The 27,055-nt window shown below is 42.7% G+C and overlaps 1 protein-coding gene across 3 annotated transcripts in view; it reads right to left on the bottom strand.

Moving 5' to 3' along the window:
- The window catches only part of TMEM154 (transmembrane protein 154), a 32,661-nt gene extending 7,390 nt beyond the window's left edge, over positions 1–25,271 (bottom strand). The window contains exons 1-4 of one of the 3 annotated variants that reach the window (XM_048508865.1): positions 25,163–25,271; positions 11,778–12,083; positions 2,622–2,649; positions 451–536 (exon numbers count right to left, since the gene is read on the bottom strand). In XM_048508865.1, the coding sequence (XP_048364822.1) occupies positions 451–536; positions 2,622–2,649; positions 11,778–12,083; positions 25,163–25,226 (484 nt within the window). In that variant the 5' untranslated portion in view covers positions 25,227–25,271. Of the gene's footprint in view, positions 1–342; positions 411–450; positions 537–2,621; positions 2,650–11,777; positions 12,084–24,947; positions 25,069–25,162 lie in introns of those variants that run through there. The other 2 variants (XM_048508864.1, XM_048508866.1) reach the window with 2 other exon arrangements.
- Between the last annotated feature and the right edge of the window lie 1,784 nt (positions 25,272–27,055).

Raw genomic sequence — 27,055 nt, 5'->3', positions numbered from 1 at the left:
ATGGTAGTCATAGCAACACACCTGTAATATCCTGGTGACAATGCAGGATAAAAGGTTCTGTGAGATATTAGTCAATAATTGCTTTAAGACAGAAACAGTACACCACAAGCTCCTAAATATGTAAAACATGCAGCCACCTTAAAGAACTCTATGCCTTTAAAATATCACGAAGATTTTAAAAATCTCTAAGGTTTTAAAGGTTTTAAAAATCTTTAAGGTTTTAAAAAACAACAGCATATCAAATGAACATATTTGCTGATTAATACTTGCTTTAAAATAACCATCCTCCATAATATATAAAGAATAATTCCTTACCTGGCATTCACTTCTGTGACTATTTTAGCATTTGAGACAAAAATATGTTTCAGAAACTGAACCAAGCCAAGGGAAAGAATGAAGAGATGATTTCACTAGAAAGGAAAAGGACTGAAAGTAAGATCAGATACATACCATTTTTTTTCAAGCTGTTCATCCATTTATCAAGTTCTTCCATCTCTATTTCCATTACAGAGGGAGTATCTTCTTCAAAAATAGGACTAAATAAGAAAACAGAACTATATTTTGCAGAGGCGTAGCTGGGCCAAACTGCGCCCGGTGCGCAGTCGATATTTTCCAACCCTCCATGTCCCCCCGCGGCACCCCCCTTCCCCTCTTCCCACACTTACCTTATTTCCTTTCCTTTTCCTAGAACTTTTTCAGGCTGAAAAAAGGCCTATTCACAGTTCAGGCTTAAAAACGGCCTGATGGGAACTATACTTCCCATCTCTAGTTCCTCAGGCCGTTTTTAGCCTGTGCTGTGAACAGGCCTTTTTTTTCAGCCTAAAAAAGTTATAGGAAAAGGAAAAGAACTAAGGTAAGCGTGGGAAGGGGGTGGGGGTGCCAGGGGGAGGGGGAGGGGCCTGGGGCGATTTTCCACCCCCAAGTGTGCACCCGGTGCATAGTACAACCCCCCTTCCCCTTGTAGCTCCACCACTGATATTTTGGACCATGTAGTTAAGATCTTTTTTCATTCAGACTGATATTTTCAATATGGTTATGTCAGCCATACATCTAGAGTGAATCTCAATAGTTGGCTGTTGGTCCTAGTTTTGGAAGAATGAATCAACTTTTATGCAAACATTTTGGAGTCAATATACAGTTCAGTGAAATAGCAGGAGCAAAATTGGGGAGAATGTTGGCATCATGTCACCACAGAAAGACTCATAGAGTTTTGGGTGACATAGAGTTAAAAAGGCAACATAACTACTGAACTGATGTTGAAAGGGACATTGTGGCGTTGGTGTGATGCTAATCATCAGGAATTCTCCTCCCTATCTCTCAAGGATTGCCATTACTGGGCTGGCAACCATATGCTCCAGTTTTATCCACGCTCCTTGCCTTGTGGCCAGAGGCGTATCTAGGAAAAATGGAGCCGAGGGCAAAATCTGTGTTTTCTGCCCCCCTCCACAGCTCCATTTTCCCTAGATATGCCTCTGCCACCATGCTGTGGGGGAGTGGGGGGAGGCACAGCTGGGGGTCAGCCGACGCCTGCCCCCCCAGACCACCAGGGAGCCTCAGAGCCTTCTGGGGTGGGAGGGGGGCTCGACCATCTCCCTACGCTGGGAGGCCATAAGTGGGAAGGTCTTCTTCCTTCCCTCCCTCCCCCCTGCTCTCCTCCGGGACAGCAGCAGAGGATTGGTACCGGGGGGGGGGGGCAGAGGGAGCTCGGCGGCTGCCTCTTCCTTCTTTCCTTCCCCACCCCTGGCCAAGGAGCGGGCTGGGGAGGCCCCCGGAGGAGAACTATATAGAACAAAATCTGTAGAATAGCTGCACACTAGTGAATGGTCTTGATGTTCTCCTGATTAAATGTTAGGCTGAATTCACACAGAGCAACTGGAAGCTCCTGCAGTAAACAGAAAGATCCACAGGATGTTGTACACAAAGCAAACATAACTAATGTGGCTCCTGTTTTTTTCCCTGTTGAACCAGGAAAAATAAAAACTCTCTCTCTCCCTCTCTCTCTCTCTCTCTGGCTGAAAGGAGAAACTGCTGGGTGGCTGCTCTTTCAAAATAGCAGCAGTTTGACGCTATGTGCCATGCCATTTCCTACCACTTTTAGCCCTTCCCCCTTTCCTTGCTGAGACACCCTGTAGCCTTATAAAGTGGGAAACAAAAAGTGAGAGGAAAGGGGAGTTCGGGGCCCTGGGGAGGGACCACTAAAAATGCTGCTGTGGTTGCACAGGTGGGGCAAAAAACTGAAGTTGGAGCAGGGTTAGGGAGGGCAGTAATGAGCAAGGTAAGAATGGAGCACATGGATACCGTTCTTGCCCCACTTGCTGCTGTTGCCACAGCAGGGGGCATGTTTTTGTTCTGCCATATATGTATAAGCCTTATATAACTACATTTTGCCCTGTACTTCCTGCATTTCATGGCTGCTTGGTCCTGCTGTTTGTATTTCACTTTCATTCATCCTACATAAAATTATAGGACAATGAGGATCGACTCGTGGCATCTGAAGAAGCAGGCTCTAATCTACAAAAACGTGCGATGTAACAAAATGGAGTCTGCACAGCTCAAATGGTTCAACAAACGAACAGGAGGATATCAAACACCGAAGAACAAGAAATTGCTATACATCTTACCTTTTACAGTTTTCACTCCCCAGTTCCTCTGAAATGAAAGGCAAACATAATTAAAAAACAAAGAATTTCTAAACTGAGATTTAGGCATCACATGTTAATATACCACCTACTCAGTCAGGACAATAAGAAAAATATATCCAAGGCATTTTGGACTCTGAAAAGCAGGGCCCCAACTGATCCCACCCCTCACCTGCATATTCTGAGTCACTGAACATTCTCTTCCTGAATTTTCTGAATAAACACAGGGCTTTTTAATGTTTGGGTGAAGGGACTGGATGTCAACTTGGTAAAATGATGCAGGGGAAAAGGTCCCTACCTCCACCAACACTGTGTCTCCAATCCCTGCTCTATTCTCATCAAAGCTACTAGTGTTATAAAAAAATCTCGCAGAGGATCTTAGCAACAGTGGTGCAGGAGGTTAAGCGCTCGTGTATCTAATCTGGAGGAACCAGGTTTGATTCTCCGCTCAGCCGCCTAAGCTGTGGAGGCTTATCTGGGGAATTCAGATTAGCCTGTACACTCCCACACACGCCAGCTGGGTGACCTTGGGCTAGCCACAGCTTCTCGGAGCTCTCTCAGCTTCACCCACCTTACAGGGTGTTTGTTGTGAGTGGGGGAAGGGCAAGGAGATTGTAAGCCCCTTTGAGTCTCCTACAGGAGAGAAAGGGGGGATATAAATCCAAACTCCTCCTCCTCCTCCTCCTCCTCCTCCTCCTCCTCCTCTTCTTCTTCTTCTTCTTCTTCTTCTTCTTCTTCTTCTTCTTCTTCTTCTTCTTCCTCTATTGTCACATCTAATTTACTCTTAACTGTGACATCTATTCTCCAGTCTTGTGGCTATTAAATGCTACTGTTATGGTGAGAACAATGTTCTGTGACCCACAAGGGCAAAAAAACCTGAAAACTATATCCCAAATAAATGGCTCACTCACTTGCATTCCCTGACTCCTTTGTTCACTCCATATAAATTAGGGTTGCTAACATCCAGTTGGAGGCTGGAGAACATCTGGAATTATAAATGATCGCCAGACTACAGGAATTCATTTGGAGAAAATGGCTGCTTTGTAGAGTGGACTCTATGGCATTCTATCCCAGTGAGGTATCTCCTCATTCCCCAGGCTCCACTCCAATTCTCCAGGAAGTTCCCAAAACAGAATTGACAACCCTATTGTGAACCCTGTTTTCCCTGTGTCACGTTGTAGGATATGCTGCTGGCATGTATAACAAAAGATTAACAAACATAAGAGTGCTGCCTAGTCTCTCTGTTCCATGTCCCCTCTAGAAAGCAGATTTTCAAAGGCAGTGTTGAAAGAGATCAAAGGTAAGATATGCAAAGTCATGGTTATATTGCTCATTCCTACAACCCACTTCAAAATGCTTTCAGCAAGCCATTTATAAGGCAAGCCTGTGTTTCTTCAGCCTGAGAAGAAAGCACACTACACATAAACCAAGCAAGCACTGAGGTAGCAGAATATTCCTTCTGCTGTGAGGACAGTAGATGTGAAGTCTTCTTTTCTCCCATTGTACTCAGGAGAGAATAAACTGAAGTGGCAACTGGCATGATGTACACTGAAATCTTTATTATGTTCCAACTATTTGTCTAAGGGAATTCAAAGCAAGTAAGTTTAACTGAAATCAATGGGACATTTCCAGATAGATATATTTAGGAGTGTTAGTTACGGGTAACACAATAACTCAATTAAGTCTATATTTTCCCAGCAGTGATTTCAAACACAGTTGTATCCCTATCTACTCTAGAAGGTCTCAGACTCAAATAGGTTAAAACCAGTGAAATGTACATACAGTTCTATGGGTGAAGAAGCCCCATAGAGCTCAGCATAGTCCTATCTTTTCACACACATTATGAGCGTATTGCAAAAAAAAAGTGTGTGCAGGCTGGGGGATGGGACTCATCAGCAGTAGGCAGCCCAGGCAGGTGCCACGGCCACCTGCCGCCAAGCCCCGCTCCCACCTCCCTGCAGACCAGGAGGTGGGGGAACGGTGGTGTGCGCCCGGAGACATGGTTAACCCCATGTCCCTTAGGCCAGTGCTGGCAAACCTTTTCGAGACCGAGTGACCAAACTGCAACTCAAAACCCACTTATTTATCGCAAAGTGCCAATATGGCAATTTAACCTGAATACTGAGGTTTTACAGGTTCTGGTGGGTTTTCCGGGCTGTGTGGCCGTGGTCTGGTGGATCTTAGTCCTACCGTTTCACCTGCATCTGTGGCTGGCATCTTCAGAGGTGTATCACAGAGGGAAGTCTGTTACACACTGTGATATACTCTGGGACTTCCCTCTGTGATACACCTCTGAAGATGCCAGACACAGATGCAGGCCATGGACCCTGTGATCCATGGGCAGAGAAAGCTTGATGGGGGTGGGGAGTGGATGGATCAAGGGAGACTGGAGCGCCACTCTCTCTCTGACAGGTAGCCTCTCAGAGAGAAGTGGGCTCCAGCCCTTCCTCTCAGAGAGAGAGAGGGGACCTCCAGCCTCTGCATTTGTTTGGGTTTTTTATGCTGAGAAAGGGTCCCTTTCTCAGCTTAAAAAAATGCCCAGGCTGGAGTGTTGGAGGCCACCAAGCAGGTCGTCGCTGCCATTCCCCCTCTGCCCAAGGGAGAAGGCAGCCACCTGGGGCAGAAGGGGTACCCTGCTTGCCTGCTTCTGTGCCGCGAGAGCAGGCGGCCCCAAGCAGGTCGCTGCCGCCATTACCCCTCTGCCTGAGGGAGAAGGCAGCCACCTTGTCCCTCGGGCAGCATTCACCTTCTCCCTCGGGCAGAGGGGGTTCCCCGCTCAGTGCCGCCTGCTCCTGCATTGCGAGAGCAGGCAGCCCCAAGCAGGTCGCCACCGCCATTCCCCCTCAGGCAGAGGGGGAATGGTGGCGGCAACCTGCTCGGGGGAGGGGGAGATTCGCGTGCCCGGCTAGAGGCCTCCGTGTATAAGGAGATGGAAGTCAGAGAAGACATATGGATAAGAAGACAACAACGAATGGACTTACTGCTGTTTGGTTAAAGAAAAGTAAAACATAATATTAGGGTAGGCTGACCAGACGTCCCGCTTTTGGCGGGACAGTCCCGCCTTCAAACAATTTGTCCCGCGGCCCGCGGGTTATTTCAATTGTCCCGATTTTTGGGAGGCTGCCGCACTGCCTTCTGGGGTGCAAGGCAGTGCGGCAGCCTCCCCCGCGTGCGGCCGCAGGAGCGCACTGCCTTCAGTGCGGCTGCGTGCACGTGGGGCCGCCTACCCCCCGTCCCAGTTCACAAAGGTGACCATCTGGTCACCTTATATTAGGGGAGGATGGGAGGGGGGAAAAGGGAAAATGTATTGTTTGGAAATTATATCAGAAAGATGTAAATAGAATGATTATTTCAAACTATACAATAAAAATTATTTTTAAAAAAGAGGCCTCCGTGTGCCACCTGTGGCACACGTGCCATAGGTTCGCCATCACGGCTATAGGCTGTACGCCTCTGGTATAGAAGGCTATGACTCTACTTAGGATTGCACTTGATCCTGCGTATACACAGGTGCTTGCTTGAGGTGATATTTGGGGAACAGAAGGGAGAAGAACTTCCAGTGTAACTGGATCAACCTTTAATGAATATAGAGTGATAAGACAAGGGGGCAGGAAAGGTCAATGTCAACAATGCAATACAATGCAATCAAAATCATACCAATCTGAAAAGTGCAACAGGAAGTGATTAAATCATTCCTAGTGGTACAGGGTCACTTTGGTTAAATATATCCACCCACAACTAGTCAAAGCAGAACCCACTCAAAAAGAAGAAGAGGTATCAGAAGGGAAGGGGACAGAGCTACAACAGTAAAAGGGGTCAGGCTGAATTAACTGTATAGGGAGGAGATAACTGGATTTGGAATTGATGAAAAACAGCAAAAGAGGGCAGGCTTTGGGCTTTGGGAAAATTCAGGAGAAATGGACTGCAAACTCAAATTAGGTTGGAGGAGAAGGAGGATGCTCAGAAGCAAAAGGAGATGTGAGGATTCATTCCTGATAGAAAGCATGGTGGCTCCAGAATGGAATTTTGAGAGAATGGGAGGAAGAGAGGAATGAAGACATGTAGAAGCTGAACTGGGGTGGAGGGCAGCCCTGAGGCAAAACTGAACTTTACATGCTGAGCTACAAGCATATATCCCAAATTTGCTCCCTTTTCCATCATTGGTGGCAAGGTTTTCCTGTTGCATTAGTCACTCCAAGGGAGATGTTAACAGAGCAAGAAATAAAGTTATCCTGCAGTTTAATGTATTAATTGATTTACCTGGCAGGTCTGTATTGTTCTGTATGTTCCCTAAGTAGAAAGGGATACCAGATTATTGTTCTGCAAGCACTGGTCATTCATTCTGGTCAGGGTGTGGGGAGATTCCATGGAATCATAAGGCAATTCCTTTAATGAAGGAGGGTGACACTTTCTCACAGTGACCTGCCTGTCCTGAGATGACATCATCATGATTCTGTCACTTAATCCAACTTAAAGGCTGCTTAGACCCTTAGTTTCAGAGGCATGTATGGTTTGGGCGTGAAAGGGTAACACTTCCTATATCTTGACCCAGTTCTCTTTCCTAGTCATACTTATAACGCAACTTGCATGCATAGCATGCAGGAAGAGCTGAATGCACAAGCAGGAGGGACACATACTTTTGCTCATGCTGCATAAGCATGCGCCTGTGAGTTCAAGTAATAGGGGCTGGAGAAAACAGTCAGACACTCTGTGCAAAGGCACTGCATAATTTTGAACAGTGCTTGAACTCTACAGTATAAGGAAATCAGGGCAATTTTTAAATCCTCTGGGGTTACTATTAAGGGTAAGGTGGCATAAAATTAGACAGGACAGATGAGAAGTCAGGAAGAAAGTGAAGTGAAATTGAATAGATTTTTAACCCAAGTAGAAAGTAGTAGCCAAGATAAATTTAATACTACAGCTCTGCTGCATTAAAATTCACAACACAGTCTTTCAGTGAACAGGAGACTGCAAGCAATGAATTCCTTGATGTTACCCAGTTCCAACAGCGAAAGCAGCATAATCACAAGTTTGCTATCAAAATGGTTTAGTTCAAGATGGTCTCATTCTGCACATGTGCAATTGACCTGTTTGTGAACCGAAACTACAGAAGAGTACAGCAAAGGAGCCAGACTTTAAAAACTCCAAAGTCTGGAGATTTAAAAATCATTGATATTTCACCAAAAAAACCCCAAAACCCTGATCAGAAATCAATTGCCAGGGGAGATACGGGAGGACAAGACTACCAGATAAGATAAACAGGGGCAACTACATACAGTGGAGGTTAGGATGAGGTATAACAGATGATCACTGCCTTCAAAAGAGCAGAAGAAAAATTATTTTATACTCAACAGGGTATAAAACAAGAAAAAAAGAGGGGAATGAGACATAAATGGATTTTGCTTTGTCATCCAGTCGCAGGTGACTTATAGTGTCCCCGTAGGGATTTTCAAGGAAAGAGAAATTCAGAGGTGGTTTGCCATTGCCTGCATCTTCATAGTGACCTTGGTATTCCTTGGTGGTCTCTCATCCAAATACTAACCAGGGCCAACCTTGTTTATCTTCTGAGATCTGACTGGATCTGACTGAGTTCCTACACTGGACACATTTTATTTAAACATATCTTCTCTATAAGGTTTAAATGCTATTAAATGTCCCTCCAAGAATACACCAGATTTAAAATAGTTTCCAAGCTGCACCACCATGCATGATTCAAATAATTGTAATTTAGTCTTGTCTAGCAGATCCTGCCAGGTTGCATACAGCATACATATATATTAGGGGTGATTGTGTCAACAGCTGGGGCCATCACAAGGCCTCAACAGAATCTTCAGTAGCTGAGGTGGGGAAATCCCATGTATTGATAAAGAAACATCAGGATCCATCAGGCACCTGGGGCAGAGCATCTAAATGGGTCCACCACCCCTTCGGAGAAAGGAGGTGGGCATTAAAGGGGGGGCATTAAATCTTTCGACAATGATCTGCACATGACAAGGGAGTAAGATTAAACTCCAGATCACCCTCCTCATCACTGTAATATACCAGCTCCAGTGTATGCCCTGCTAAGTATGTGGGGTTGGGAATAGTGCAAACAAATTGAGAAAATATCCAGCAGGGGACAAACAAGTTGTCAGCTATATAGGACTGTAAGGTTAAAGATCCTTCCGTCCTTTTGTGTCACCTCTTTTTTGTCCTTAGGTCTAATTCAGGTCTAATTCATTCCTTCTTCTTAGGTCTAATTCAGGTCTAATTCATTCCTTCTTCTCGAAAGTCTCCTCTCCCTCCTTCCCTAGTTAGTGTGGTAGCTGAAGGCTATCCATGGCTCTCAGTCCTATCTGAAATGTAGTTTCCTAATAAACAGTTAACTTTATCTTTAATAAATGAGTCTGCCACTTCACTGCATAAATTAGCACTCTGTCAACAATGCAAATGGTTGTCATGGAAGCCATGAAATCCTGAGCCACTCCTGACAGCCTGACCTTGGCAAGAATGTTAAAATAGTCACTTGAGACCACCAAGTTTGGGGGCTCTACCAGCACACCCAAGATCAGTTCAGCTAATTCAGAAAGAGAGCTCACTGAGCAGTGGGGTGGCCAGCAGAATATCTACCGAGGCCTGGCAGACTGTTGGAAAAGGCCACTTGTTAGATAGATGGAATTATGATAGACCATTGTGACCACACCTTGTTGCAAGGAAGGGTAGGGACAAACAAAGGATTAGGATAGGGACAAACAAAGAATTAGTTGGGTCCACCTACTGATGATTCTAGCATCATTGATCACCCTGTTTCACCAGCCCAAATGGGTTCCAAATACCACAGGGAACAAAGTAATCCAAGTGAGTTTCATAGTTGTGTGGGAATTTGAACCTGAGTCTTTCCAATCCTCTCTTAACAAAAGAAAAAAAAGGGAGCCATGTGTAATGAGGCAAAAGTGACAGTTGCATTTTTCTGCAGTTCAATAAACTGCAATTCTCTGGTTGCATTTTAAAGGCTATTTTAAGTGCCGCTTCTCTCAAAACCTTTCTTCTGTGCCCTATTAAGATTCCACTGTGATAAAAGAGCAATTTTAGTGCATCTAAAGTATATTAGCAGAACTTGCCTTCTGTAATCATTGCACCCACCATTTTGTGTCAACTTGATGAAGCTGACACAGCTCCATGATGAAGCTGACACAAAATGGTGGGTGCAATGATTGCAAAAGGCAAGTTCTGCTAATAAATGTTAAATGCACTAAAATGCTCTTTTATCACAGTAGCAAGCTTAATAGGGCACAGAAGAAATTTTTGACAGAAGTAGGGCTTAAAATAGCTTTTAAAATACAAACGGAGAAAAGGGTTGGGGGGCAGAACTCAGCATGCACTAGGACTGCAGCGGAGCTTCCATTTAAATGAAGGTCCAGGAACGGGCTGTGGATTAATTCCACATTGAGGTTCTTTCTTTTATTGAGACAGGGTACAATTGAACTCTCTAATAAGTACATCATACTGGTTTTCAAGATATCATCCTGAAACCATGCTTGCAAGCTGTTGTACAATATAAACAAACAAGGAAAAAGCCTCATCAACTAACTGTGTAGTGCTTGACCTTTGTGTCCAATCAGGGGCTGGCTCATTTATACTGGCCCCTTTAGGCCTCACTGCATACTTTCCAAAGGCTCTGCCTGCATTTGCTTTCCTTTGACAGAATAATTTGAATGGGAAATTTGCAGTTTCTTTCATGGCATTCTTCAAGTGGCTTATAGACACATCATCACATGATTCCCCTGTAATACTATTTTTTTTGTTAGGAAGTAGCAGTGGTGGTCATCACAGTTACCCAAGAAGACCATTGTGAAAATGTTAAGAATAAATTCATTCTTCTGAAAAAACAAGTTTTTGCTTCTTGATTGAAGAAACCCTGCACAAATCCAGTGTTTGCTTAATAAGGACAAGTCATGAAAAATGATCAAAGCACATTATCTGTGGCCTAAAACCCTTTGCTGAAAAGCCAGAGAATCCTGGTAGAGCTGGCCTGGATATGCAAGATAACCAGACAGCAGTAAGATGCACAATTCAGCCAGCTCCAATAAGATCTCCTGTACATGCAGGACTTATGTTTAGCCAGATAATTATTGTTAGGGGACTGTAAGTGGGGAGAATTCAGCAATGTGTTTGGCTCTAATTACACTGCTCTACCCATATCCTGCCAGGTACTGAGGAGTTGGGAAAGATTACAGAGTTCAGCATCTGCTTGTCTCACTTGTTGAAACCGGTTTTTTCTACTTGTTCTCTTTCTTATAACAGTCAATAGCATTCTCTTCCATATAAAGAAGAAGAAGAAGAAGAGTTTGGATTTATATCCCCCCTTTCTCTCCTGCAGGAGACTCAAAGGGGCTGACAATCTCCTTGCCCTTCCCTCCTCACAACAAACACCCTGTGAGGTAGGTGGGGCTGAGAGAGCTCTGAGAAGTTGTGACTAGCCCAAGGTCACCCAGCTGGCATGTGTGGGAGTGTACAGGCTAATCTGAATTCCCCAGATAAGCCTCCACAGCTCAGGCGGCAGAGCTGGGAATCAAACCCGGTTCCTCCAGATTAGATACATGAGCTCTTAACCTCCTACGCCTCTGCTGGGGGAAAATCTTGGGTCATTGCTTTCTCTACTTCTGGGGACCATCAGGATCAGAAGTGGTGGGTGTCTATGGAAATTTGTAGGTTTTCTGGGTTGTATGGCTGAGACCATTCAGAGGTGGCCCTGGAGCCAGCATGGTACACTTTTTAGAGAGTCAGATTAGGATCTGGGAAACCAGGTTCAGATTTCTGCTCTGCCTATTAACTGGGTCAGTTACTGTCCCTCATCTTAACCTAACTCTCAGGGCTGTATACTATGAGAAATATGAAAGAGAGGGAAAGCTGTAGTTTATAAGCCACTTTGAAGAAAGAAGCATGGTATAAATTTCTAAATAACGGAATTTTAAATAAAGGATGAAAGAGAAGTAATAGCAACAGCACTAACAGATGTGGTTAAATGCATAGGATGAAGAGGTGAAAGTTCTCTGTATACCAAAGCATAGATCCAATTTAAACATGACATTGGAAAGATTTGAGCCTGCTTTCCCGCACCTGTGATCTTTCTCCTCCTGTCTCACCAAAACGTTTTACCTTGTTTGAGTTGCTTCCGTTTACGACGTCTTATGATGAAAAAGATCAATAGAACAAGTAGGACTAATACGAACGCTGCAGGGACTCCATATATCAAAGCAGGATGCAGATCTTCAATTCCATTACCATTTGTGGGATATATTTCTGTGGTGGCAGAAAACTCAGTTTCTGTTAGTGGGGTGGCAGTTTTCAGGTCTTGGTCACTGCTTGTCAACACCACAAAAGTTGTAGAGGTTCCCAGAATTACTTGAACTGTTGATGGGAGCAAATCTGAACCTTCTGGGACTGCAGGTTCAGTGGTAAAGCCTGCAAAAGAGATGTAAACAATGTATTGCTTTTATTTGGATTGATATGTGAAACTTAGTTTTAATAACTTACTGAGGGTACATTTGGGGGCAATCAATACCTCACGCTAGGTATGGGCATGAAGGAAACTAGGTAGGGGCTCCATGAAGGTCGGGGCTCCATAGTGACCTCGCTCTGATAAGAACTTCACCAACACTTGAAGAACAGTAAACTGTTCATTCTGCCTTCATTTACAGATCTTGTCGTTCTACCCCCTTAGCCCCAAAATTGAGAGAAGCGGTTTATCTCTGCTTCCCTGGCCTTTAGTCTTGTGAGCCTGCTGTCTCCTCTGTCCACCACAGGTTTCACCTATCCACAGCCTTTAGAGCATATTGTGTGTCAATAACCTGAGTATGCCTCTCCAGATAAAGTTAGTGGATTCATACCCATCATCCCCTGCCAGCATGATGCTGGCAGGGGATGATGGGAACTGTAGTTCATAACATCTGAAGGCCGTGAATTTGACACCTAAGCTTTAGAGCTTTCCCTAACATCTGCACCCTCCCACATGCTTTTGTCCAGGCCTTCCCTCCTGTTCACCCCAGGCCTTTCTCACTCCTTAAGGAATGCCCTCCTCACTAACAGTGGCTGTGATGGTGTCGTGTTTAAGAGCAGTGAACTCTAATCTGGAGAACTAGATTTGATTCCTCAACTCCTTCACATGAGCAGTGGGCCCAATTCTGGTGAACCAGGTTTGTTCTCCAACTCTGTGGAAAGTCTATGGGGGACCTTGGGCTATTCACAGTTCTCTTGAATTGTCTCTGTGGGGAGAGTAAAGGAAGGATTTTGTAAGCTGCTTTGAAACTCCTTACAGTTGAGCAAAATGGGGTATAAATCCACTCTCCTCCTCTTTTTCTACTGCCAACTACCCCCCTGCTGACTGACTATGTAGGTCCCTGGCCACACCATTCCCATCAGTTTGCCCAATTGCTGTATATTTCCTCCCTCTCCAGAGGACGATTTTCCACACTCTTTTCTAAGCAGCTGGCTCCCCTCATTCTGTTCCTCCATGCCAGCTCCCAGCTGAGAGCATGGAGACCCCTGCTGGCTATACATGCATTTTAAAAGTTTTTCTTCTTCTGATGAAGTAGCTATCTTAGCACTATTATCAGCAACATGACCACAGCCTGATTATTCACTTGCCACTCTGCAGATTCTATAATCATTTGCATATCAACTTTGGAATTAAAATTATTTCCACAAAGACTCGTATCTGGGCCATTAAATGATACGTAAATAATCTGGAGAAACAGGCAAATCATGAAGGGCACAAGGCTGTAAATCACTTTCTAGCATTAAGGATAATTAAGTCCAAAACAAACTAGGCAGAACTCCAAGGGAAATGGTTCAGTTGTAGTAATCCCCAAGATAGCTGTTTGGAGACTAATTTCTGCTTTGTTCCTGCCACTTCTGCTGGTTACTGGGCTTACAAAGGTGTGGCGCTGTGAATATACTGATTGTTGAGAACCAGGGGCATAACGAGGCAAACTGTAGCCCTGGGCAAAACCTGAGTTGGATCCCCCCCCCCATGGGCGGCCACCCCACCATGACCAAATATTCTTTTTGAACCAGGACATTGGTGCCTGCAGGGAGTGCAGTTTTAGACATATCAGCACCAAAATGTCAGCGTATCATCAGGAGACTGTCCTTATGCTACCCCCCAAGTTTGGTGAGGTTTGGTTCAAGGAGTGATTCACTATGTTATTTGGATACTAAGGATACAAAATGATTCACTAAGTTATTAGGGATTGTGGCCAGTACTACTGTGTATAGTTTGCTGTAAATTGAAGTTTGCTGTAAATTGAATCCTACTGTGTAATCTTGCATCATTTAATGTGTCATATTAACACCTATGCTTGGCTTCAATTCTGCTTTTCAGATTTCTGGTTGGTTGTATAACCCAAATCTTATTCCCTTGTTTATTGAATGCCACTTTCTATTGATAGCATTGATGCACTCTGTGTAATCTGCCTTGAGTCCGAGAACCCCTAGCCCAAGGAATTATTGAGATGTGCAGCTAACATGCATGCAAATTACAAAACTGTGAGGTGTGATCCTCCCTCCTCAGTCCAGGTAGCTCCTGCCAATCCCTTTCTCTACCCAAACAGGCAGATGCCAAGGGTCGCAATTTCAATCTTCCTTGGATTAAAGTTAAGAAAGTCACAAAGTGACTTTCACAAGAAAACAGTTAATTTGGTAGGTGCAGCCCGTCCAGACCTAGGTACTAGAATTAGTTTGAAGCCTCCTGAGGACAAAACACCACAAGTTTATAATTAAAGTGATTTATTAAAACTGTGCAAGAATATTATTAAAAGAACAGTGAGGAATAAAATAATAAAGCTAAATCAGTAATTATATTGTTCTAATTATGAGATGTTACCATTCAGCTGAAGTCCTTCAAATTTCAGAATCTACTCTTATCCAAGAGTAAGCATGGATAGTCAACAAGACTCACCCACTAGACAAGTACAAAATCAAAGGTCCAGGAATCATGAGCAAAGTACCAAGAATAAAATTAGATTCCGAACTATATGGGCTAGAGTCTGAGTTCGCCTGATCTTAGTTGACCAGTCAGATACATAGTTATTTCATTATCTCAATTAATCATGGAAGCCAGTTTTAGGTATGCGACCACAAAGGTCAGAAGAGTTTGATGGCGTGATTAGACCAACCAATCTGCAGCTTAGTCCAGCCCACCACTTCACAAGTTCCATCTCTCATGAGCTCATCTTTATTAATTAGGTAAAATGTGGTTTCATCATTCTTGGCCTTAGGAACTAGAATGGAGTTATAGAAGGATGCTCAGAGGCCCATTAATTCTCTGCACTTGGATCACTTATCTGGGTTGTAAAGGTCACAGTTTGTGAAGTTTACGGCATCAGCTCAGTTATTTTCCAACTTAAACTTTTCCATTGTAGGCCTGAAGCCTGAACCAATATACGAGAAGAACAAACTGCATTAAGGGATTCAGTTTCTTCACACAAATAGTTTAGTATAGTAGGAATGCAAAGAATTGATAAAAGCACTAGTTAGGTTTGTAAAAGAGAATAGCTGAAGTCTATGGGTTCCGTTATTTCTGTAAACTTCGGATTCAAAGGGCTCTAAAACTTAGCCAAGTCTTAGCCAGCTATTTTTAGAACAGCCTAACACATTGGTACAACAGAAAAGCCATTCCTGTTCAGGAATGCTAGCAGTGTACTTTTGTCTGTATTTCTGATAAAGACACCACAGGGAAAATACAAGCATCCCATTAATACATATGTATATGTAGTCCTAATAGAAAATGTTTCTTATAACACTTTTTGTGCACTTTAAGAGTTTGGTTTAGGCCAAAATCAGTTAATTTTTAAAGTCTTGTTTTACACATTCGGTTTATTTATTTATTTATTTATTTATTATTTCGATTTTTATACCGCCCTGTCCCCGAGGGGCTCCGTACAGATAAAGAGGACCCAACAGATTAGATCATTGTCTCCCAAGTATCATGTTCAGAAGGCATTCCAAAAGCTTGATGAGATGTTGGCGAGATGTAAATATTTGTTCCTGCCTTCAAGAGCAGCACATATTTTAGACATTTTGTACATTAATTGCTCCCAAAATAACTTCAGTCTAAACTGTTTCACTCACCCAGTTGTGCTGTCAGACTTTTAGGGGGGGAGGAACACGGTAGATAAAAATAAGCAACAGTTGGCCATAACATGCCAATATTATGGTTAATGAGCTCAGAAGTCTGCAGTCTACATGCCTCTGCTGGCATCTTGCTCAGCCTTTATTGGACAGTGATGTCATTCAGTCAAATGAGGTCACTTAGAAGTGTGAAAAAAGAATTTCACTATAGACTTTTTTACTGGAGGGATCACTTTGACAGCATATGTTGAGGCTTGTTCAACACCTGCAGAAGAATGAAGGGGTAATTAAGAGGCAGAGTGCTGAGTCAGGAAAATAGGCTGTACCATTTCAAATGGAAAGTGTGGGACAAGGTATTTCAAAGTCCCCCTCTAGTAACAATTCCCATTAAGCATCAGACCGTAACAGACTAGGCTAAAACTTTGCTTCCTGATGTGCTATGTGAGGAAGCATCAAAAATGTAAATCCTGAACCATCTGGAGTCTTATTAGTCTGATTTATCCATGTCTTTTAAATAAACCAAAACTCCCTAGCTAGGGCTGCTAAGCCCCGGGTCCCATTATCTGCTACTGCTCCAAGCGGTGGAGAGGGGAAAGTAGCCTCAAGCATTAATCATAAATTAATACAGGAAGGAGAAGGGGTAGCTCTAGGAATCACTAGAAACATAGTTATTCCTAGTGTTACCCTTGTCACTTCCTGAACCAACTTCTGGTGAGTATACAAGACTGTGTTTTTCTTCTCCCATGAAACTCCCTCCTGAACCCACCAACTATACCTGGCAATCCTAATGCAGTATGAAGTAACTGAAAAAAGGACTCTCAGTCATAGGAAAAAATCTTGCTCAGCCATGCAGCAACCAGCTAATTCCATACTGTAAACAACATAGTACACTCACAGGTTAATCCTAAACAATCAATGGCTAAGGAATCAAATGTCTCAATCCCCACCAATGGGGGCCCTTCCCCGACATTTGATTCCCTCTTGGCTGCAGAGCAGCGGCACCTTGGAATCATTGCTCTGCGGGGGGCCCAGAAGCTCTCCTGCCTCCCCCCACTCTCAACAGCCAACTCAGCCAACCCCCCCCCCCCATACAGTCAGTCCAGCTCCCAGAACAGCTGATCTGTGAGCCCGGCAAAGCCATCCTGTTACCCCCAGCAGGCCTCTAGCAGGCATTCTTGTTTATAAGTTAGCCCCATTTAAATGGATATGGTTTACTCCTGAATAAGGCAGAATTTTATGGTTGCAGTCCTATTTACACCATCATTGACAATATCTTTCATGGAAACCAATGAAAGCCCACTGGAATCAATAGGAGGTAGGTATGCCCAGAACAGCAGATCAAATATGACTTTCGCTGACTATCCATTGTTTAAAAGGCTAAATGCTACAAGCTAAAGTAGGTTTGTCTTTGTGTTTCAGTATTTAACTGTCGAGGGTTTAGACCTTCAAGGAAAACAAACAAGAACTTCCTAGAGGAGAAATTTTTCTCGCACATTAATTTGAACAGATGTAGATCAATGCACTTGCACAAGCAATGAAACCAGAAACCCGTAGGGCGTCTCTCTGTATCTACCAGATACAAACTTTGCTGTTGTCTTGGGAGAAAGCCTGAGCAAATCCTTGCATGAGCAAAGAGTCAGGTAAAAAGCTCTGATCTTTCCCCAGCATTTTTGTGGGAGTTAACAGGACAAGAGGCAAAGCAACCAGCAGCTAATGCAATAATTAAAGTCTCTGCTCTGCATAGGCAGCAAACATAATGGGCAATTTCATTGCTTAACGAACAAATATGGAAACCTTCTTTAACAGAGGCTCTATTTCCCAGCCTCACCCCCTTGTTCTGAAACAATACTGGAATCTGAAGGCAGATGTCTAAAAAAATGGTGATATGCAAAAGTGAAAGCAGTGTAAGGCTTAACTATTACTCTGCTTCTTCAAATACAGCACCAGTGTTTAGTTTTCGACAGGCAACATTTGCTTTCAACCTTCATTGTTAGTATTATCTTCAGTTCTGCTTCACATTTCTCTTTAAAAATTTTCCACTGTCCTCTGACACATTTTTACCTCAGTTTTAGATATATGAAACTCGCAAACTATTTCCAGGTAGCAGGTCAGGACCTGCTTCAGAAAATTGACTTTGTCGTTTCAACAATCCCAGATCAACTGAGTCACAGGTATCTCATTGTTGAAAGGTAGAAAACATGTTTTTTTAATGGGAAGACTGACAAGATGCAAGAAAATAAGCCATAGCTAGCTAGAAACAGCATAGGGAAAGGGGATAATAAAGAATGAGCCTCGAAGGCAGATGTTTCCAACCTTTTTGAGCTTACAGGAATCTTTGGAATTCTGGCACAGGATGTTGGGCACAGTCACAAAATGGCTGCTGCAGGAGGTGAAGCCAATCCCAAAATGGCTGTTGTAGCTTATCTTCAATCACACAGTGAAGACTGCTGTGCTGTGGTGGTAGTTGCTCCCAAAGCAATGTTTTAAAAAGTTCTTAAAGTCAATCAAATCTCCAATGGTCAATCCAAAGCTCTACTAGCAAAAGTTCTACCCGGCTTCACCCACTTTCTAAAAATACTTGACAGGCGCAAAGACAGCGTTGAAGGTGCCTGTTAGGGGTTGCATAAAATATTACCATAAAGTGAAATAAAATAATTTAATAATTAATAATTAAATTAAAATAATTTTTAAAAAGCAACTTCAATTTGATCATGTTTTTTGTGAGTAGGGTTGTCTGCCTTCAGATGTTCTTCCAGAATTACACCTGATCTCCTTCCTGACTACAAAAGATGTATGAGTATTTCTCTGTATCCTGGCCGCCATGGGATCAACTCTCAAAAAGACTTAAATACCAACATAAGAGGCTCTGATCCTGCAGAATATAGTAGAAAATGTTGTTTCATATTGACATATGTATCCTACACAGTATATGTTCCAGTTTTACAAGAGATGAAAACAGGGACCTCTGCTTCCCCATATTTCACTGCTGCAAGCTCTGCTCCACCTCCTGTAGAAACTGACTTTATCAAAGGCTACTTTGCACTCATTTAAAAACAAAGAGTGTATCGCTTCCTCTGCTTAACAATATTGTAGAAAAGCAAGGTGGGTTCTGAAACAATATCTTCACTCAGAAATATAACTTTCACCAACAGTAGGAAGGAAACTTAACCCTCAAAAATGACAAGTCAGATAAGCAGCATGAAATTTGGACATTCAGAGAAACTGGTTGATCATGGAATTAGACCATTGAAATGTTGCTGCACTAGAGTAATCTGGCAATTGAAGTTTAAAAAATGACTGACCCCCCTGCCCCTCCCAATAAACCCCTCCACTAGTTTGAAGGGTGTTGATTTCTGGAACAGAGCTGGAGGAGCTAAAGCAAGAAATTTGCACAGAAGACTGCTGCATGAACGCTCTGGTTGCACTGTGAATGCATCTGCTTTCTGAGCAGTGACAAGAGCGATAGGAAGAATTATCACCATATGTAAGCAGCCATACAATTATAATTCTTTCCTGAACCAGCGATGGCTAGTAAACCACAAGTGCAGTCTCTTGGGCATTTTGAAGGTACAGTTTCAGAGTTTATACAATAAATAAAATATACACTTAGGCTTAATAGGCTTTGTTCAAATACTAGCAAACTTTGAGGGTGAAGTGTGTTAACAGCTAGCATGAGTTGAGCATTATGTGTGATACTATTGTTTTATCTTCAGATTCAAAATAGAGAGCAATTAATATGAACATAGCCAGCATCTAGGTGGGACGTGGGGATCCTTCAGAATTCCAGCTCATCTCCAGACCTCAGAGGTCAGATTTCCTGCAGAAAATGGATGCTTTGGAGAGTACAATCTATAGCATTGTACCCCGTTGTGGACCCCAAAATCTCCAGGAGTTTCCCAACCTAGAGTTGGCAACCCTACCTGGCCATGGGGGACCTGCCAACTATATATATATGGTTCAAGATTTGTTTTTTTGGGAACCAGTGTGGTATAGTGTTTAAAAGTGGGGGCCTCTAATCTGATGTACTGGATTTGGTTCCCTATTCTTCCTCATGCAGCCTGTTGGGTGAAATTGGATAGTCACAATTTTCTCAAAACCCTCTCAGCCTCACACACCTCACAAGGTGCCTGTTGTATGGGGTGGGGGAAGGGAAAGGCGATTGTAAGCCACATTGAGACTCCTTTCAGTAGAGAGAAGTGGCTATAAAAACTAACTCTTCTTCTTTCTTATCTCAGGTGCTTCAGTTTGGAAAACAAAAATTATTTTGTAACTAAACTACAGCTGGTTTTAATTTTTGTTGCAGTTGGCCTTCTTATCCTGGAAGTAAGCCCTAGTGAAATTGGCAGCATTTACTTCTGAATCAAAGCTCTTAGGATTGGGCTACACGTCATTTTTAAGTAGCCAGCAAAGCATCCTTAGTAGAGGATTTTAAGTAAAAGAATTTTAACAGTTTTTTGGTCTGAAGAGTTGGATATCTTTAGTTTAATCTTGATTGATAATCTGTATTATTTGGTGTTTGCTATTGTTATTTAAAAGGCTTCTTGGGCTTTTGGCTAAGACAAAGTGGAGTGTATGTAATATAGTATGTTTTATTTTGATAGAAATATAATATTCATAAGCCGCTATGATTGAAAGAGCAGGGTGCAAATATTTTATATCATTTTTCAGAGATCCCCTAAACATTGTCATTCTCCCAGTCTTCACAGCCCAGCTACACAAGAACATTATCCAGAATTTTAGTCAAGAGACCAACTTGGGACTTTAGCTTAAGGCATTTAACACTTTCAAGCAAGCAGTTGGTTTCATTTTTCAAAAGCTGTTTATGTGTAAAAAGCTCATCCTTGTTGTACAGAAGATAAAGCTTGCTTCAAAACCAAATTCATTTATACATCAAAATTCAGTAGTCAAGTCTGGTCCAATCTGCATAACCTTTTAAAGACATCTGGGAGACAATTGAAACACTAAAGGAGACAATGGGTCCCCAACAGAGGCATATTGGGGGAGGGGGGAAATGGTGCCTGGAAACAGCTCATTCTCCAGGCGCTCCCTCACCTTCATGCCCCCCATGCTGGGGGGCATAGCTTGTGGCATGGCCCCACCCCTGAGCCCCACCCCCCGCTTCCATGCAGGCCAGTTTCCAAAAGCCAAATTTCAAATGCTGGCTTTCAAAAGCCAGCCTGCATGGAGGCCAGGGAGGACTCGGACATGGGGAGAGGCAGGACCCTGCCCCTGAGCCCCTTAAAAGCTTTCAAAAGCTGACCTGCATGGAGAGAGAGGGCATGGGGGTGGGGCCATGCCCCCAAGCCCTGCCCCCCAGGCCTCTGTGCAGACCAACTTTTGAAAGCCAGCTTTTGAAAGCCAGCTTGCATGGAGGTTGCGGGTGGGGTTTGGTGGCAGCGAATGGCTCATGCAGGCACCGCAGCCACCCACTGCCGAGCCCCGTCACCCACTTCCCTGCAGGCCAGCTCCTGGGGAGGGGGGTTGGTGGCATACAGCTGGGGTGCACGCCATTTGGTTACGTGGGGGGCATCTGGCCCAAAGGCATGCACCCAGGGACATGGATATTCCCATGTCCCTTGGGCGGTACGCTCCTGGTCCCCCCCTTTCTGTCACTTGAATCCACTGTGCCACCCTCCATTTGCTGAAGGTTTCCCACCAAGTTTTCCTCTGCTTTCATCGAACCCTCTTGCTTTTCCTGCATATAAAGTACATGATTCTCTGATTCATGTCCTTTTAGAATGCGAAATAATTGCAGATGTGCACTTTTGGTTAATCCATCCTTTTCTGGCAGAAAGAAAAATTCAAAATCTTACTATTGCCATGTGTTTTCTTCTAGGAGACTATAATGCTGATGTAACATATACAGCAGCTCCATTTCTGATGACTATCTTCAATTGTTAATTTTATTTTTTACTATCGCTAATTGTTTTACTTCTCATATGCATTTTTATATTGTTTTTAACTTGTCTTTTTATATGTATGAACTTGTATTTTCTGCTATTTATGCCAATAAAGGAGTAATTGGATTGAAAGTACATGAATTAAGTTAGTTTTTCCTGGCAATCTCAGGAACTGGTCATTTTTCCTTTTTTCAAAATGACATATCGAAATCTATCAAGTCTGCATAGCTTCAAAACATCTAATTGGAAAAAAACAAAAAAACAAATTCCCAAGATTACAAAGAAAAACTTACTTTATTCATGTATTTTACTAGAGGTGTGTCTAGGGAAAATGTAGCCCGGTGCAAAATCTGAGACACCCCCCCCCCATATAAGTGGCTGTCCTCCCCCACCACAACCAAACAACGTCAGTGTATGGACTCGGGTGGGGGGAGGAAGAGGGGTGTGAGGGGTGATTTTCTGCCACCCCCATGCCTAAATATTTGCAGCCTGGGGACATTTAATCCCATATGTCCCGCTGGGAGGTACGCCCCTGTATTTTACACACAGGAAAAGTGGGTGGGCTCGATGCAAGAAGAGGAAACCTCCATGGGAAACCTTCAGCAAATGGTGGACTGCAGAGAGAATCACTGAAGTGGCAGCAAATGGCTGGCAGGAGCTACAGAGGAAACACAAGTGGAAGCTTGAAACTCAGGTGGGAAAATTTAAATGGGCTGCTTTCTACACAGCATGGGGGAAGTGTCTTTAAGATGTCTTGGGGGGGAAAACCACAGGTGGGATGCAGCCTATTCGCACCTATTCGGTTACTAAAAATTTATCAGTCTGGAGAACTGGTTATTAATGATTAACTCCACTAGGGACAAGGGGTAATCTCTGTCCCTGGGTACAACAAATCTCGTCAAGTGGGGGATGCAAAATCGCCCCCCAGGGCCCCCTGCGGCCCCCATGGCACCCCCCACGTGTGTGTGAACTGTATGAAATAATAGAATATATAGTAATTCTATTTTTTTTTGTTCATTGGTATAAAGGTTGGGAAAGTATTGTAGGTAAAGATTTTTCATTTTCTTTTTTCCCCTTGAAATTTATATTGGAAAGAGAGGAGTTTAAACTACTCTTTTAGATTAAGGATTTTGGATCTCTCCCTCTGTTAATTTTCTTTCAAGTGGAATAGATAAAGTAGTTATAGGAATCTGAAGGGGAAGTAGAAAGTAGGGAGGGAGGGAAATGTTTTATTTATTTATGAATTTATTGGACTTTTATACCGCCCTATCCCCGAAGGGCTCTGGGAAGGAGGGAGGCAATATAGGAGGTTTTAGTTGGAGAGGTTGAGAGAGATAGACAATTAGATATGTTTGTAATATGTTAACAATTGTAAACAGTTTTTGGTTTCTCTCCTTACTTATGTTAATATTTAAAATCAATCAATATAATTATATAAAAAATAAATAATATACTACCTTTCGGTATATTGCTTTTTTAATACTTTAAACAGTCACTATTTGAATCTAGAGGCAGGGCGAAGGGGAACTGCACCTGGGGCATGCGCGCCCATAGTCCTTGCCACAGCCCCGCCCAGGAATGCCACGCCCCCGGAATGCCTGGCCCCACCCCCATCGTGCCCCGCCCATCCCCATTGGCTCTATGCCACTGTTTGAATCCCACTACCATTGGAACCTGTTACTAAAATTTTTGAATCCCACCATTGAAAAAAACTAGTTTGGCATTTTCAAAAAAAATATGGGTTAAGCTGAAATAACAAGTCAAAAAGGCATCTTTGGGGAAAAGCTGTGAAGAGTTCCTTCCCAAGATGCTTCTTTTAACATCCTCAGGATGTTTTATTTGTGCTGTGCAGAAAGGGCCCATGTCTTGTTTTGCAATTGTCTTAGCAAGAACCCCCTTTTATAGCGTCATTCGCCTTCTAGAATGTCTTTCACAACTTCCTTCCTTTCTTCAGAATATTTGAAACTTCCAAGTTGTATCTTTGCTTGAAAATGGTGGTAAGAACACTCCTAGATTGTTGACCTTCACAGCTGACATGCTTTCCCTGATAAACTGTTTGCCAAATGCTCTCTGCTTGCTGAATGGATACATTCTTGAGTGATAGATTCCATCCTTCAATCATTTGCTGTGGCTGGACTATTCTGCTGCCAAACATCCAGAAAATGGGAGTGTTTATGTTTTAAAGCCTTTTGTTAAAACTTAATGTGACAGAACTAGGTAGGCACTAGGGGCCAAATGGAGCATTCTAAAACAAAGACCATCCAACATGTGGCAAATGAAGTTGCAATTTTTTTTCTTTTGGTGAGAAACAGTATAGCCAATCTCAGTTTTCATTAGCAGATTCTGATCACCTAACTACATTATTTCAAACTGCAGCCTGGTTTCACCAGGTTTCTAACAAGATTTACATTGTGCTTATTGATGGTATCTCCAAGATGGCTGTTAGGTTGCTGGTCCCATTTTAGCATGTCAGATATCCAGCTTGAATGGCAAAAGCTGCTTTTACATGACTGCATGTGCTTTATCCAGCCAAGCATTAACAAATAAATGTTGTAATCACAAGATGGCTTGTTTCTGATTTAAAGCCATGAAAAGCATAATGATGACAGGACTAGGAATCTTTTTAAGAGCCTTTTGGTAGCACAACACTGCGTAAGGATTATTTTTTTTTGTAAACGTCATAAAAGGCAAAGATCAGAAAAATCATGAAAATAAACTTTCCTCCTCATTAAGGGTCAATGTTGCTGGATTGAATTGCAACATGTTTTAGTGAGTTCATGAACAGGCACCTGTTTTATAATTAAAAGCAAGTAATAAATAACTGTCAGCCTCTCTGTTGTTCAAAATGCATGTGATAACATAGCATCCTAAATACATGAAAATAAAATTAGGGACTTTCCCACTGTTCAATATGAGAGAATCACATCAAAACACATTTTCTGTCTTGCCTCCGCAAAAATAAATTATTTGGCTGGCATTACATTTTAAGAAGTGAGTATATATTATTGGAGGTTAATAATTATTCTTTGTGATCATGTAATTATTCAGTTACAGTTTTGACAGATCATTAGAATGCCTGCTTTTTCATTTGCCCATGAAATATTAAGGTTACAATGTAATCCTTGCATTTTTACTTGGAGGCAAATCCCACTAAGTTCAATGGGATTTACTCCCAAGTTATTGTCTCTCGCATTGCAGCCTTAGAAACAAAGGTCCCCAACAATTCAAACATATCAAATGACTTTAAAATCACAAGTACTGGGATGAAAGCAAAAGCTTTGTACACTTCATAACGCACCTTGAATCTGCAGCTTAAACGCGAGATCCATGGAAAGAAAAGCCAGCAAACAGATGGAAAGCGAAGCTGAAAGAAACATGCGAAAGTTTGTGCAAACTGCCTTTACAAGGACCAGCTTTTCTGGGTGTAACACTTCAAAAGAGTTCCTTTGCCTCAAGCAGAAAATGTGTCTGTGTAGTTCCTCTTAACGACGCAAAAGGCATGTTACTACTTACCATAGCAGGCAAGTCTTTCACTGAGCAACAGTAACAAAGACAACATGAAGTTGCATTCCTTCATGATAGCTTTCCGTGAGCGGGTATGAGACTGCTGTCAATCTTTCTCAGCTTTACAACATATCTACGTTTCCTGTTTCCTGAATTTGTGGTGGATGTGTAAGATGTCTTAAGGAGATGCATGATTGCTTTTAGGAAGTGATGTAATTCTGTTTGGGCCTGTCAAATGAGCAATGATTGCAAAAGGTTGCTTTCAAGGCACTGATTCAGACATACCAGTGAAATCTGTCTGGGAGACTCTTGTGATCCTCTTCTATTTTTCAAGATTGACATCTCTTTCCTACCATACTATCATACCCAAGTACCTTTCTCTAACAGGAAAAAAAAAGATTTTCTTAGCACAGCAGACATTTCGTGGACCAATTTAAACATAACTCATAAGTGAGAAGCACTTCCAAGAACACATGAGGGATCTATTGTCCTTTCTAGTTGTAGTTCTTCATGCCACATCAAAGCTGCACTGGAAAGATGCCCGACCTTCAAAAGCAGCTTTGGAGATGGGGATCCTGGCCAGATTTTTTCTTCTGTCATATAAACTACTTCCACAATTCAATAATATGTAGCGTTTGCATTGCATTTTTTAAGTGTTCAGTAGCCTTCACAAATAATATTTCACTAATTCTCATGACAATCCTGTAAGATGTAGGTGAGTATTATTAACCTCAAATTGCAGAGGGAGGTGTAAGAGACCGTGACATGGTTCAGGCATCATGCAAAACCCTGGATGAAATAAATTATGGTTACTGAGTATGACCATCCAAACATGGGTTAGGGATTTAGGATATGTACATCCAGGATCTGAAATAATGGATTAAAGTTTATTTAATACCTACAGTGTTACCTGACATATGAATGCAGACAGCATGGCTTCATCCATGCACATTCCCTGTGCTGGCCTTGACATAGTGCAGGCTAGGATACCAGTCTCTCAGTAGAAGGGGGGGGGGGAGGACCAAAGGTGACAAAAACAGTATGTATCAGGCAAACTGGGATCTGAATTACAGTCTGTAAACTGAAACTTTGTTTCTAATGTAACTGAAATTGAAATAAGCCATGTTTTGGTTGATATCTGAATCAAGCCAAGTGACTTGCCTAAGGGCAGCTCCAGATTTCATTTTGGAGATAGGCAGAGTCGTAGCTCCAAGGGAATGGGGGGGCACAATGCACTGGGCACGCACCCCTGTGAGGGTATGGCAAGGGCATTCCAGAGCTGTTCCGGGGTCATGGTGGGGATGGAGGACTCACCAGTGCACCAAGCACTTTCCCCCCTTGTTATGCCTCTGGAGGTAGGGTTTGAAGTCGTTTACAGTTTTTTGTTTTAATTTATTTTTGGAAGGAGCATTATCTTTTTTTGTTTTCTTAAGCAGCTGTGTTTGCATTCACCACTCTAGAGGGCAGGGCAGTACCATTCCCATTTTTTAAAAAAGAAATTATCCCAAGGCTACACACTGAGCCTATGGCAGATGGTAAGGCCAGAGTTTTAAAACGATTTACCAGAGACAGCTTTCCTTCTCAATGTGATCACTCCCTCTTTACAAATGAAGGGACATTTGTATAAACTTAAGGAGAGCGGACATGCTGAAATCTTCACAATGAACTTGCTCACAAGGCAAACCATCTCATTCAAATTTTCTCACTCACATGTACTCACTCAAATGTTCCCTTGGCAAAGTTTGAGCACAGAGCCATGCTGAGCTGCACAGTAGCCCTTGCAGCCCTTGCAGCTTGTGGCTGCTTGCTTTTGACCACTCCAAGTATTGATCATCTCTTTTGTCAGAGAATAGCCAGTATCCTTTGGAATCAAGGTCGTAAAGAGGGTAAAATAGTTACAAC

This window comes from Sphaerodactylus townsendi, linkage group LG10 (genome assembly GCF_021028975.2).
Source record: "Sphaerodactylus townsendi isolate TG3544 linkage group LG10, MPM_Stown_v2.3, whole genome shotgun sequence".
NCBI classification, from domain to species: domain Eukaryota; kingdom Metazoa; phylum Chordata; class Lepidosauria; order Squamata; family Sphaerodactylidae; genus Sphaerodactylus; species Sphaerodactylus townsendi.
The sequence above is the reverse complement of the archived record's forward strand: the minus strand, read 5'-3'. Positions and strand labels throughout refer to the sequence as shown.